The 14,874-nt window shown below is 42.9% G+C and overlaps 1 protein-coding gene across 5 annotated transcripts in view; it reads right to left on the bottom strand.

Moving 5' to 3' along the window:
- rerea (arginine-glutamic acid dipeptide (RE) repeats a) overlaps window positions 1-14,874 on the bottom strand; it is a 138,057-nt gene that overhangs the window by 27,413 nt on the left and 95,770 nt on the right. For 3 of the 5 annotated variants that reach the window (XM_054745844.2, XM_015967689.3, XM_015967691.3), the window contains 2 exons: window positions 13,718-13,814; window positions 12,183-12,287 (listed from right to left, as the gene is read on the bottom strand). In XM_054745844.2, coding sequence (XP_054601819.2) covers window positions 12,183-12,287; window positions 13,718-13,814 — 202 coding nt within the window. Of the gene's footprint in view, window positions 1-4,737; window positions 5,003-12,182; window positions 12,288-13,717; window positions 13,815-14,874 lie in introns of those variants that run through there. The other 2 variants (XM_054745845.2, XM_054745846.2) reach the window with 1 other exon arrangement.

Raw genomic sequence — 14,874 nt, 5'->3', positions numbered from 1 at the left:
AAGAGGGTTGGTGTGGTGGCATCAGCTGGCATAGGCCAGAGGATGTCTGCACTGCCCACTCACCACAGCCACAAATACAAATCATCAACACGCACTAACACTGTACTGGAGCAGGCGGAGGGTGACTAGGGGTCTTAGCACACCTCTGTTCAATTAAATTCAAAAATACTTTTTTAATGCCAGAGGGAAACTGATTGCTGTAGTAGCTCAGAAGAATAATAATAATCAAGTCATCAAGTTGTCGCTTGGCTTCCCAGGGCTGGAGGCTAGGAGGGGGATCTGGCCGTCTGGCTAGGGTCTGGGGTGGTGGGTTGCTTTGCTCGGCGTGGGGCGGGGGAGCCTGCTCATCAGCACCCCAGCAGAAAGGGTCGAACTCTGGGAACCGGTGATGGTTGTACCCTTTGTGCAGCAGTACCGGGACCAGAGTGAATAGGGTGTGTATGGGGAGTATGAGTGGGTGTTTGGCGTGCATTTTTGTGAGTCTAAGGTTGTATGTGTATAGCCCTTTTCAGATAGACATTCTGGAACATTTGCGGACAATTCAATCCGGCTTTTAACCGGAACTGTGTTTTCAGACACACCACATTTGTACCGGAACTTGTCCTTTCGGCTGCGTTCACACAGCAGGGAAAAGTTCCAGATGTCTGACGGCGGCGGGGGGTGGTGGGGGGAGAGAGAATCGGACTCATGTTAAGAAGAAGAAGAAGAAGAAAATATCATTTCTATAGCGCCTCTCAAGATAAAAATCACGAGGCGCTTAAGCATAATTCTGCGCACACGAAGATGCATAAGAGACCTGGATGATGAAGCTCAATGGTTAAAGGAATCACTGAAGCGGTGTGAAGCGCTCCGTCGCGCGTCTAGGCGGTACCGTAGGAGGTGAGCTGCCGTGGTTCGCCGCATGCTACAGCAGCGGGCTATCTGGGTGCGCACGGCGTCCCCCGGTCCCCTCCTCCTCCCCCTCGTCCGGAACTTTACCTCACCAGTCTGAATCAGCCACCCTGTCCGTAACAAGTCCGGACCTGTTACTAGGGGCTTCGTCCGGTGAAATTCCGGAAAACGTTATCCGGATGTTTGTATTCAGACAGAAAGGTCTTACGGACAGATTCCGGAACATTTCCGTTTTTCATGGCCTGTCTGAAGAGGGCTTATGTGTGAGCATGAGGGAGGGAGTGTGTGACTGTGTTTGTGTATGACTGCATGTCTGGTGGAGCTTTTGACTCCTCCCCTCTCCTGGGACTTCTTTTGCTGCTATACATCTTCGCCTCCCCTCCCCCTGTCACACTTGGTGTGGAGTGTGGTGCCTTGGTCTGACTGAATGTTCGTGGCTCCTGGGTCAGGGGGTTTAAGATTTTTAGCATCTGCCTGATTAATCCCGGTGGCTGCCTGGTGGGATCTGGGTCCCTGGGATCTGTTGGGTCCCCGGCGGGGCTGGTTGCCCCTGGGTCCCGGGTCCCGGGCTCGGCCGGCTAGGGGGTGGGAGGTTGCGGGTGGGCCTGTGGGCTTGCCGCTGATATCCCCCGGGACTCTGCCGGCTGCTGGTTGTGCCCCCCCGGGACAATCCTCTGCGCCTCTCGAGGGGGGTGGGGGCTTTTTTGGTCGCAGTCACCCTGGGGTCCCTGCGCTCTGGGGCAGCACCTGGATCTCTGAGACTTGGAGCTCCTTCCATCTCCTACGAGTCTTTGGGGGGGGCAGATCTGTGGCCCCTCACACTCTCTATTGGATGCTCCTATAGAGAAACCTTACATATACAAGCGCGTGTACACACACAGGTGCTCACATGGTGCTCTCATAAGTATGGACTTGGGCACGTTCAACACATCTCTTAAGGCTGTGGTTGGCACTTAATGCCCTGTGATTTATTATCGTGATTGTTCAGTAAAACAATGTTTTTATATTTCCTCATCAGGTTGATGCAGAGATAGCTTGCTCCTGTTGTATTGCTGTGTGTCCCTTTTCTTTTTTTTTTCTCTCTCCTTCTGCAGGTCTAGAAGCAGACTCTTGTTCATCATTGATTGTTTTTGTGGAACCCCCCCTTCCTTTTGTCTCTTCCCTTCTCTTTCACCTCTGTCTCCGTGTCTGGTCGGAATTACAAGCATTAAACAAAACAATAACAATAAAGGTTTAAGTATCAGGTGTGACATTAAAAGCAGAAGCTTTGATGCTCCACCTGAGAGTAAATCTGTAAGGCTTGTCACCAGCAATCAGACATTAATTCTGTTTGCTTCACAGCCAGACAGGACGGGGGGGGGGGGGGGGGGGGGGTTAGTTCTGTTGAAACAGCTGAAAAAATATGTTGAATGCTTAAAAAAGAAAGTTAAATAATGAGGAATTAGGATTTCACATAAAAATGTGATTTAAAAACAAATATTTTTGTGGAACTCTTTATGGATAAATATTTAAAAATGTGCAACAAGTACGTCGACTTTTATTCTAAGAGGCAAATAAAAATTTCAGAGGGATATTACTGGCTGGGTGCTCCTGCACCAAGCTGCTCACAGCACATTTGCAGGCCTGACATTATGGATGCAGCAATAAAACAGCAACCCCTAAAAGGAGGAGGAGGGTGGAGGTTGGGTTGCTGGCTCTGGATGTGCAGGGTGAGAGCCTCTGGAAACGGCTGCTGGTACAAACACTGGTAACCATAGCAACTGCTATTTAATAATAGTGTTCCGATTCTCCAGCTGCAGTGGATTAAAGAAAATGACAAGATGTTCCTTTTGAAAAGCCTTTCCCCTCTGTTGCCTAGGCAACAGCACTGATTTTCATACAGGCGAGTGTGAGGCAGCCCAGAATCTGTCAGCGTGATTTGCACCCAGAGAAGCTCGCACTCCATCACGCAGACCTGGAGGAAACTTGATCTCCTGGTTTCTTTACAACCTTCAAACCCACAGAAACCCTGTGATGGGTGCATACGTGACCTGACTCCCTTTTCCTCCTCCTAACGCACCTCCTCCTTCACAGTTTCCCTGATAGGATCCAGTTATTAGAATCTATACTGTCTCGAACTACAGCTGACAGGCGCTGGCGGAGATTCAGATATCAACATGACCCAAAAGCTGCACTTCATCTGCAACAAATGATCCTCACCATATCAGTCTGCTGCTTCGGAGCGTGTTGCAAAACTCTACTGTTCCATTTTTATAACCAACAATCTCAGAGGATAAAATAAAATTATAAAAAATAACACTAAAATATTGCAGGACTATAAAACTGAATGTGCTGATAAAAATGAAATACGATGCCTTCCTGCGCCATCAGCGGTGCACATAACTACTAAACATTTTTCATAAGCCTTAAATCCAACATTAAACTGGGGTTCCTCACTGAAACTCCTTAAATCATTATTTATATGATCCCCTGATACTTGATGCAATAACTTTTTATTTGTAAGATAGGAACAACTACATCATCCACAACTATTATTAAAAAGTAATGTCTGCTTGAGGCCTGAGCAAAAAAATAAAATTAAAAATATAACAATTAAATAAAGTTTAATATATTGAATGTGTAACATTCTGGATCGAGAAAGTTCCAAGAACGCGTTCCTGCTGATAATCAGCCGGTCAGATCCACAGTGTGGGTAGCAGGCGGTTGTAACGATGACAAACGAGGACCTGTGCTCCAGAATAAAAGCAGCATGTCTGAAGAACTGCTGGGCTTTAATGCTGCAAAGGTCCTCAGAGACAAAGCAGAATACAGATTGCAGCAGGAGGATCTGAGGAGTTTCCATGAAGGCTGCAGGCATAACTTTAACAAAAACAGCAAACTGCATAAGGAAAACAAGTACCTGTAACAGAATTAATGTATTATTCTACTGATGCATCCTGTAAATACTTTGTCCTCCAATAATTCACAACCATATAAGTTCATTTTCTAACAAATGTTCTACTAAAATCATTGCATATACAATTATTTTCTTGTTTTTCTGCAATACGCTGTTAAAATATGTTGCTAAATGCAACCAATAGCATGACGCGTCCTGATGTTTTACTCACAGCAAGTTCTGCTTTAGGTCGGCATTAACACACAATCTTATCAAGTGATTACAGGCTTAATGAACAAACTAAAACAACGTGACAGTCTGAGTAACTTTCTGTGTGTAATCAAGCAAAGCTCCGCCCCCTCCATCAATTCTAGCCAATCACGGCGCCGGACTGTGGCACACTGACATAATTGCAGCGAGGCAAAGACAGACCCAACTTGCAGGTATTATAGTATCACCACAAGCAGCCCGTCCTGATCACAGCTGGTGAGCAGAGCAGAGTTTAGACTGCAGCCCGACGAAGCTCCACACGCCATCATGTCAGCATCCCTGCTTGTAAACAGGAGCTGCAAAATGGAGCCGGGGAAGCCTCTCCGGGTCTCCATATCGTCATTAGAACGCCGCTGGGTGCACATTTATTAGCACTATGCCCACTGATGCGCTAAAACACTGCGCATTTATCGGTGAAATTGATGAAAGACGTATTAATGGAGTGCTATTGCCTTTTCCTCCTTTTGTGGCAGAGCAGACGCGTAACGGTATGCGAGCTGCAGCGACAGCCCGTGTGCTCACCCTGCAGAATGCAATGTGCACACACTCTCATCCTCCAGACACAAACACAATGACAGCGATGCGGACAGCTAGCAAACAGACAGCCAGAGCCCAGACCAGTGAAGATGGGACGAGCAACACTGGCACGGCCGCGAATAACAGCACAAGCGGCGCACAGGAGACGGAGAGCAAAGACCTACCTCCGGGGACTGAATAAATCGTCCATTTCTGTCATGGAGCCCTGAGGCCGGGTGGTGACACCGTGCGGATTGTGCTGGCTGGATTTCAGCTCCCCTCTCACACCTATTTCTAGACGCTCAAAATGGAGAGGCACGCATTCGCTCCGGAGCGGTGTGCACTGAGCTTGTGCTGTGACCTCAGCCTGCACGCACAACGTCGGAAGCTCGGCTCGCTCCTCGGTGGGCTCTACTGAGCATGCGCGGCGACCTCACACAAGCGAATGAACCAAACACACATACAGGAATCCAGCTCTGCTCGCGTGTCTGAGCCGTAAACAGGAGGGAATTGGCTCCGCTGCAGACACCTCGGTCTGAATACACACCGAGGCGGGGAGAGAGGGGAGGGAGGGCTTTTAACCAGCAACCCCCAGTAACAACAAGGACAGCTGTCACTATAGCACGTGTCGCACCGACAAACACAAAAACAAACCAAGCACCAGCTGATAATTTAACAAAAATAACTTTTAAAGCCTTTTATATATGGAAAAAGCTACTGCACTAATAAAAAGGGATTAAAGGGATTTTCATTCAACTTGAACTCTTTCCTGAACAGCCTCTATCAGGAGAAATCGCTTTCCTCCTCCAGGATAAAGGAGCCAGCACTGGTCCCAACATCTGTTGCTGCAGATTTAGAACTACTCCTATATTCAAAATGCTATGTTATTAAAAAACTATCATGGTGCCACAAAATTAGCATTGCATGACTGTTTTAGATAAAAACATATTAAGAAATTCCTTCCGGAATTCACCCTGGATGCACCCGAAGTGTAACATTTTACTGCTTATAGTTACGCCTGTAAGTAATCATGTCAGATGAATCAACATCAGTGTAAATGTTCATAAAATAAAGTGTAAACAGCAGGGAAATTTTAGAAACTGCAGCTGTATGAAGATAATACATTTTGGTTTTGGCTGTGGGCAAACAAGCTTCTTAAAGGTGTGGAACACTGGAAACCTTTTTTAATAATCATTTCTGATTATAATTGGTCACTCTGAGTTTTTCATTCAGGCTGAAAATGAAAATGGTCTCCTACACCTATTTCCTGCATTAGCTTCTGATAGAAAAGAGACTCTAGTACAGGGGTCGGGAACCTTTTTGGCTGAGAGAGCCATGAAAGCCAAATATTTTGAAATGCATTTCCCTGAAAGTCATATATATATATATATATATATATAATTTTTTTTTGAAACACTGAATACAACGAAATGCGTGCCATTTTAAATAAGGCCAACATTTTCTCATCACCTCTAGCTCATTGACGCCAAAAGTGCCCTTTTTTGTCACTTAAGTACGAAAAGGGGATTTCCCTTTTCTGACTGCAGATCCCAATGTAGCATAAAACTGACGCGATGGGATGTCCGCAGCCGGGGCACCAAACGAGCTCATTGTACCGCACCTGAACCTTTTCCTGTTGTTATTTAACCTTCCCCTTCTCCTCACCCCTATCCTAGCCATAACCAACTTGTTAGCTAACACGTTACCCTTACAGTGACCAAGCGTTGGTTTCCCAGCCTGACGAAGTTTGCAGCCGCAAATGAAACGTTGCAGGTAAATAAAACCTTTCTGTGTTTTAAAAAGAACTAAATATGGAGATGACATCCAATTGTACATCTCTTATAAGCTCCATGAGATGTCTAAGCTGCAGCTGTTACACACCTGCTTAGACTATTAAAACCTGGATGGCTGGGAACTTTCTACAGCTGAATGAAGATAAGACCGAGACCCTCATCTGCGCCCCAGACAAGCTGGTTCCCAAATTCAGAGACTGTCTTAGTCAGCTTGCTTCTCACACCAAATCCTCTGTCAGGAATCTTGGTGTGACCTTTGACCCAGCTCTAACCCTGGATTCTCATGTTAGTTCTCTTGTTTGCTCTTCCTTCTCCCATCTCAGGAACATACAGGTGCTGGCCAGTAAATTAGAATATCATCAAAAGGTTGAAAATATTTCAGTAATTGCATTCAAAACGTGAAACTTGTACATTATATTCATGCAATGCACACAGACCAATGTATTTCCAATGTTCATTACATTTAAATTTGATATTCATAAGTGACAACTAATGAAAACTCCAAATTTGGTATCTCAAAAAATTAGAATATTCTGAAAAGGCTGAATATAGAAGACACCTGCTGCCACTCTAATCAGCTGATTTACTCAAAACACCTGCAAAGGCCTTTAAAAGGTCCCTCAGTCTTGTTTTGAAGGCACCACAATCATGGGGAAGACTTCTGACTTAACAGCTGTCCAAAAGACAATCATTGACACCTTGCACAAGGAGGGCAAGACACAAAAGGTGATTGCTAAAGAAGCTGGCTGTTCGCAGAGCTCTGTGTCCAAGCACATTAACAGACAGGCGAAGGGACGGAAAAAATGTGGTAGAAAAAAGTGTACAAGCTCTAGGGATAACCGCACCCTGCAGAGAATTGTGACGACAAACCCATTCAAAAATGTGGGGGAGATCCACAAAGAGTGGACTGCAGCTGGAGTCAGCGCTTCAAGAACCACCACGAGGAGACTCATGAAAGACATGGGATTCAGGTGTCGCATTCCGTGTGTCAAGCCACTCTTGAACAAGAAACAGCGCAAGAAGCGTCTCGCCTGGGCCAAGGACAAAAAGGACTGGACTGATGCTGAGTGGTCCAAAGTTATGTTTTCTGATGAAAGCAAGTTCTGCATTTCCTTTGGAAATCAAGGACCCAGAGTCTGGAGGAAGAGCGGAGAAGCACAGAATCCACGTTGCATGAGGTCCAGTGTAAAGTTTCCACCGTCAGTGATGGTGTGGGGTGCCATGTCATCTGCCGGTGTTGGCCCACTCTGTTTCCTGAGGTCCAGGGTCAATGCAGCCGTCTACCAGGAAGTTTTAGAGCACTTCATGCTTCCTGCTGCTGACCAACTTTATGGGGATGCAGACTTCACCTTTCAACAGGACTTGGCACCTGCACACAGTGCCAAAACCACCAGCACCTGGTTCAAGGACCATGGTATCCCTGTCCTTGATTGGCCAGCAAACTCGCCTGACCTTAACCCCATAGAAAATCTATGGGGTATTGTGAAGCGGAGGATGCAATACGCTAGACCCAACAATGCAGAGGAGCTGAAGACGACTATCAGAGCAACCTGGGCTCTCATAACACCTGAGCAGTGCCACAGACTGATCGAGTCCATGCCACGCCGCATTACTGCAGTTATTGAGGCAAAAGGAGCCCCGACTAAGTATTGAGTGCTATACATGCACATTCTTTTCATGTTCATTCTTTTCAGTTGGCCAACATTAGAGAAACAAACATTTTTTCATTGGCCTTTAGAATATTCTAATTTTCTGAGATACCAGATTTGATGTTTTCATTGGTTGTCACCTATAAATATCAAAATTAAACGTAATAAACATCGGAAATACATTGGTCTGTGTGCATTGCATGAATATAATGTACAAGTTTCACGTTTTGAATGGAATTACTGAAATATTTTCAACCTTTTGATGATATTCTAATTTACTGGCCAGCACCTGTAGCTAAGCTGAGTCCCATTCTGTCTCGCTCTGAACTTGAGATTGTTATCCACACTCTTCCCTGTCCGACTACTCTTTGTGACAGCTCAAGTCTTAATATTTTTCTTATCAGATTTTTATCCTTCAATAACATTATTGCATTGCTGCATTAGAGCAGTAGTGTGTCAGGGTATATACAGCAATCCTTAAGTAAAATTTACTACTTTTTAATACTTTTTTTTACTACCTTCAGAATTTTTTTAAAACCATCACAACACTAAATTGCAAGTGTTAATCAGCGACCTATTTACACATATTTTAACATATATAACATACAAAAAGCATAGACTTAGAGACTCACTGATGTTGACAACGTATTGCGCATATTTATTTTACTTAGAAAATATGCCAGGCACTTCTTTTCAGCGGTTCAGACAGTTGACCACGGGGCCTGAAATGATGCAGAACGACCACTGAATATGACGTCATCATAATGTGACCGGATATGCTAAAGTAGGGCTGCTCAATTATGGCAAAAACAATAATCACGATTATTGTGACTGAAATTGAGATCTCGATTATTTAAGACGATTTTTCAATTTATGTAGATTTTTTTAATTTATTTTTATTCAGTCATAAAACTGCTCAGGGCACAATCAGGGCAAAAATAAACAAGAAACAAGATGATCACTAAAAGAACTCCTGATTCCCAGTATAAAAAGACCAATATACTTATAGCTCATAGTTTATGACCCAAGGGCTGTAGACCTTGGTTTAACTCATTTAAGTCTAACCCGTACAGACCCAAATACCAATATCTTGCAAATACTGACAGCAAGAATTATACAGTGGCATTTATAACAAATAAATGCAAATAAATTGATGTTCACAAAATGTTGCATAACATTTATTGAGTCATGTCAAGGTGCTGTAGGAGAGTGCACTAGCACCGTGTCCTCAGAGAGATTAGTTATTAGTTATCAGCGTGAGGAACTTATTTCTACCTTATTTATAAACTATTTATTTACAAGTCCATCAGTTAATGTAATAATTGTCCCAACCACAGCTGCTCAAAGAAAAAAGAAAAACTACTACAGATAATAATTATGATTATTGCTGTGATGCTAATAAATATCATAATATGTCTCCTCATTTTAATTGCATACCTGCAGCTTCAAAAGCTATTTTGTTACAGCAAATAATCCCTTAAGACCCAAGGTTTGTTAGAATGCCCAGTAAAACCTGAATATATTTTAGATGATAAAAACTGCTCATTTAAAGAGCAAGTCCACTCCTTTTCCTGTTTGATAATGTGCCACAAGGAGGCGTTGTCTGGCAGACCGAGAGGGTGGAGCTGCTAACAAACACACACAGGTTCACAGTGCCATTGTGACATCATATGGTACCAGCTAACGTCATAGGGTACCTATTAGCCAATAGCGATGGCAGGTTTAAAGTGAGAGTAAAGGCATGGGTGGAGACTTATTTCATCAGCACTTTCATTTGCCTCACCTGGAGACCAGTGCAGTGCAGCCACATAGAAATTTGCTGACAATGTCACGTTTTTCTGCTTAGCCATCAGCCACAGCTGATTCTAAATAAATGTGGAGCAGAGGTTTTAACCTGAAGCTGGAGATATATAGCCTGGCCTGCCAGACCCTTCCTCTGTTTAATTCTGCACAGAGAATGAGTCTGGTAACTCTCCCATGCAAATGACCCCACCCCCTGAGAATTCCAACTGAGCCAATCAGCACTAAGCAGAGTACATATGGTTACTCAAAGGCAGAGAGGCACATGAGAGGTAGGACTAACCAGCTAAAAAATAACCAATCAGAAAAAATGCAGAAATGCCGACTTTACCGCGCAACGCTGTAGTCTTTTAGATGTAGTCAAAAAGGGCGCCTGTGCAAACATCTTTCTTTAGAAGAAAGGCTTTTAGTGGTTCTTTTTGGTGTGGTTTTAAAGACATGTCAAAGAGGAAAGAGGCGCGGCAAACTCCACTTCAAACGCCAGCTTCGTTTTTTGAGAAACTGAGCATCGCGGTGTGTGACATACGCTGCTCAGCGCCGATTGGCTGGGGTAGAATTCTCAGGGGGTGGGGTTACTTGCATAGGAGTTACCAGACTTATTCTCTGTGCAGAATTAAACAGAGGAAGGGTCTGGCAGGCCAGGTTAGGAGCTTTAATCACAGTTTTGGCCTGAAATATTAAATTTAAAGTAAGCTGCACCAAACTGCCACACTAATGATAACACACGTCTACAGCACTAATAGACACTCATCTATACAGGTCATCAGCAAAGAAAAGTTAATGTAGGCGTTACTCGCTCTTTTAATTCAAATGCATCATAGAGTACCTCTTAGGCAATAGTGATGGCAGATTTAAATTTAAATGCAGTGCAGAGTTTTTATCTGAAGAGGGTGCAACACTGACAGTTTTAGGCAGAATATTTAAATTTGAACTAAGATGCACTGAAGTGCCAAATTATTGACTACACTTGTCTACAACATGATTAGGCAAGGCAACTTTATTTATAGAGCACATTTCAAACACAGAGGCAATTCAATGTGCTTTATAATTATCAGGATATGATATGAAAACAACATTAAAAAAACTAATTAAAATAGACACAAATGGAATTACAGTTTTGCACTAAAGGTGAAGACAAAGTTACAGCACAGATTACAGTGGATCAGAAACAATTAATTTAAAGGCTGATGAGTACATTAGGGTTTTTAGTTTTGTTTTAAACAACACTAGGTTTGGGGCACATCTGAGGTCATGGGGAAGCTGATTCCATATGTGAGCAGCATAGTAACTAAATGCATCCCCACCATGTTTTGTTCTGACCCGAGGGTCTACCAGCTGATTGTTTCCAAGGGATCTCAGAGCCCTATTGGGTGTATATACAGGAATGAGATCAGATATGTATTTGGTCCCATGCCATTGAGTGATTTATAAACTAGTAGGGAGCACTCTGAAATTGAAATCTATCCTGTAGTTTACTGGTAACCAGTGTAGAGATCTACGAACAGGAGTGATGTGCTCCGTTCTCTTAGTTCTTGTTAAGACTCTAGCAGCAGCATTCTGAATAAGTTACAGTTGCTTCACAGCTTTTTTGGAAAGACCAGTTAGGAGACCATTGCAGTAGTCCAGCCCACTAGAAATAAAAGCATGAATAAGTTTCTCTAAGTCTGGTCTGGACATGAGACCTCTGACTCTTGATATTTGATGAAGGTGATAAAACGCTGATTTAGTTATAGCCTTAATATCTCCAGAGAAGCTCAGGTCAGAGTCAATAATAACACCAAGATTTCTAACCTGGGTCTTTGTCTTTATTCCCCTGGAGTCTAGCGGAGCAATTAGACACTCATTTATGTAGTTTATCAGCAAAAATGAGTCGATTTGAGGTGACTTGCTCTTTATTTAATTTTCTAGCCTCTAAACAAATGTAACATTAACAAGAGGCTGAAAATATAAAAATGTGTCATTATACTTTTTGCTATTTTACATGCAGTTCTTGAAGATTTTGATGCTAAGCTAAAATCTGATGAGTCTTTGAGGAAAGCTCTCACACCGCATGCTTTTTTTTATCTTTATAGGTCAAACAGAACCCAAAATAACTTCATGTGTTAAATAGAACAATTATGTGACAAATGAGCTAACAAAATAATCAGTTTGACCTAAATGTGGCAGTACTGTGGCAATTTTCTACACTCAGAGCTACAAATGAAATGGTTCTGCTTTACTTGTTGCAAGAATCTGCTTTTTTACATGAAATTGAACAGAATATTTGGGTGTCTGACTAAACAAAGTGTTTCACTGTGATTTATTTTCTTTTGCTTTAGACATGGGGAGTTGAAACTGGCAGCCTTTATCACATATCAAGAAGAGTAAAAGGGGTGTAAAGCTGCTCACCTGGTCTCTGGATTGTATCCAAGAATGTAGAAAAAGGAGTCGATGCGGGCTTTGAACTCCCGGGCAGCAAAAATGTCAGAGAAATGAGAAATGTTGCATTTCCCCCTGCAGGATAGACAAGTAGCTGTATTAGACAGATGCAGCTAGATGCCCTAACAGGAGCAGAAGAATCTGTAATTAGATGAAGAAGCGTCTGAGACATCAGGCTCTGGCTACTGAAGCTGTAAACATCAGCTGAAAATGGTCGGCCCTAACTCGTCTCCTGATGCTGGGGTGGGAGAGACGGACGCCACACAGATCTGGAAAGGAATGCAACCTGGCTTCCCTCCCGGATAGTCACGACTACCCCCCAGGGATCCAACAGTACTGAAGTTCTGACCACATCTTGATAACATTTCCTGTTTCCAGCCCCCCTGGTGTCTGACTTTATCAAAATAACAGACATCACAGGCGTACAGAGTTAGGCTGCCTAGCAGAAAAACAGTATCTTCCTCCCCCTAAAAAAAGAAAAAGATTAAAGTGCGCTAAGGAGAGCCGGCTTTGGAGCGCTGCGGCATTACAGCATCCCACTGGAATTCCCTCTCGTTTATCTAAAGCCTGGAGAATAAGTCAAATCAAAGGCAGCTCTGTGTAGGAGAGGTTGCAGCTAATTTTCCCTGAAATCAGTGGTTTCTGGAAGACATGGCTTAGCAGCTCACAGATGGTTCTACTTAGGGGGGTGGTGGTGTGTGTTAGTGAAGAGTGGATGGAGAGGCAGGGGCAAAGAATGATCCCTGATTAAACCTGCATGTTCCTGCTGACTATAGCAGTCAGGTGTGTGTGTGTGTGTGTGTGTGTGTGTGTGTGTGTGTGTGTGTGTGTGTGTGTGTGTGTGTGTGTGTGTGTGTGTGTGTTTGATGCAGCTACTTCTTAATAAGTGTTTTACCAAGTGTCAGTGGGAGGCGGTTGGCCCTTTGATGTCTTTGAATACCCCGTCAAACAGGTTTAAGGGGTAAATAATCTAATAAATCCATACAGCATTTTTAATTAAAAACTAACTAATCTGGTTTCACTCAAGTGGTCAAAAATAATAAATGACACAATACAATTATTTAGCTGCTCATAGAAATGCAAACATCTGGATATTTATTCTGGTCCACAGTAGAGTGTTTAAATGATTTTGACCTTTAACATTCTAATATAAAATGTTGATTTAATAATGTGGATTATTCCTAAATGATCTATTTCTCACTATTTAAATGAAAACCAACTATTCTAATTAATTATAAAACCAGGTTGACCAAAGGGAAGTATGTCAAGCCTGAAGGACAGCAGAGGGCGCCACAAAAGGTGTCTAACATGTATTTCAAATTTGTGTTACATTTTTTTAAAACATTAAAATTTGCTATTACTGTGAGCTCCCCAAATAGGGAGAACTAACAGCACTCCTGAGTGGAAAAGACACCTTCTGAAACCTACTACTGTACCATCAAAGTGCAGCTCCTCTCTCCCATCACAACTATGATTACAAAGCTCTACGGTGTGTGTTTGTGTACCTGAGAGCAGCAGCATGGTAAGTGTCCACATAGTCAGAGATGAAGAGTTCTCGACTCCTGACCACTGGATCTGTGATGACCAGCTCACGTCCAGAGTCTGCAGAGAAAAGAAAACACTCTTGTTTAATATACTTAACACAAAAATATTCTACTTTTGTATTTTCTAAAACCATTTGAACAACTGTTTCCACTCACAGTAGAAAGAAGCTCTGCAGACTTCAATATTATGTCCCATAATTCAATGGAGTCAACAATCTGCCTTCTCATGAGAGAATAATGTAATGTTCAGTTCTCTGAGTGAAATAACCTCATACGGGTTAAGAAGTCTCTCCAAGAAGGAGCCGAGGACTCAAACTGTGACCGCTGAGCTCCATCCTGGTGAAATAAATTCTTTAAATCCTGCTGCAATGAGACCGCGGAGAGCCGAGAGCTGCAGCGAACTGAAGCGGTTTGTTTAACAGCATCAAAGGTGGTGGTGTGATCATCTTAACAGCCCAGCGTCCAGTTTAGCTTGATTTGTTGTCTGGATACAACGTTCCTTTTAAACAGTAATAATTTGGACTGGCTCGTTTTCCATGAAGTAAATCAAGAGCAGGAAAGCAAACGAGTGCTGCCAAGTCCTAACAGGATGTGTCAGCAGGAGAGTTAAGTGTGTCATCAGACTGAGTACACACAACTGCTTGTTCCTAAAACTCCAGTTTGAGTAAAAGTGCTCAGAAAAACCAGCACCTTTCAAATGAAACTAAAACAATTGATAGTTAAGGGTTTCAGATTTGTGTGTGTCCACTACCAAATAATTATATTAATAATAAGAAAAATATGTTCAACTACACATAATTGTCAAAGAACAACAGAGAAGGTCATAATAACTGATTGTCATGTTAAACGATACAATTAATATCAATTAATTCAATAATAATGTAATATGGCATTAGGGGTCTTCTCTGTGATTAAAATCTAAATCCTTATCCATCATCTAACTACTTCAACCTCAGTTTTTTGTCATATTCAGCAGCAAAATATCCCTGACAGAGCCCGTGTTCCTGTAGATGTGTATGAGTTAGTGTGAAGAGTCCTCTGGCAGCGACGGTGCTGAGAGGGTGTAAGCTCAAGGGCCGCGTGACACTGCGGGTTATTAACACTCGACAGTGCTGCTG

This window comes from Nothobranchius furzeri, chromosome 15, assembly GCF_043380555.1.
Source record: "Nothobranchius furzeri strain GRZ-AD chromosome 15, NfurGRZ-RIMD1, whole genome shotgun sequence".
NCBI lineage: Eukaryota > Metazoa > Chordata > Actinopteri > Cyprinodontiformes > Nothobranchiidae > Nothobranchius > Nothobranchius furzeri.
This window is presented reverse-complemented; position numbering and strand designations above follow the sequence as displayed.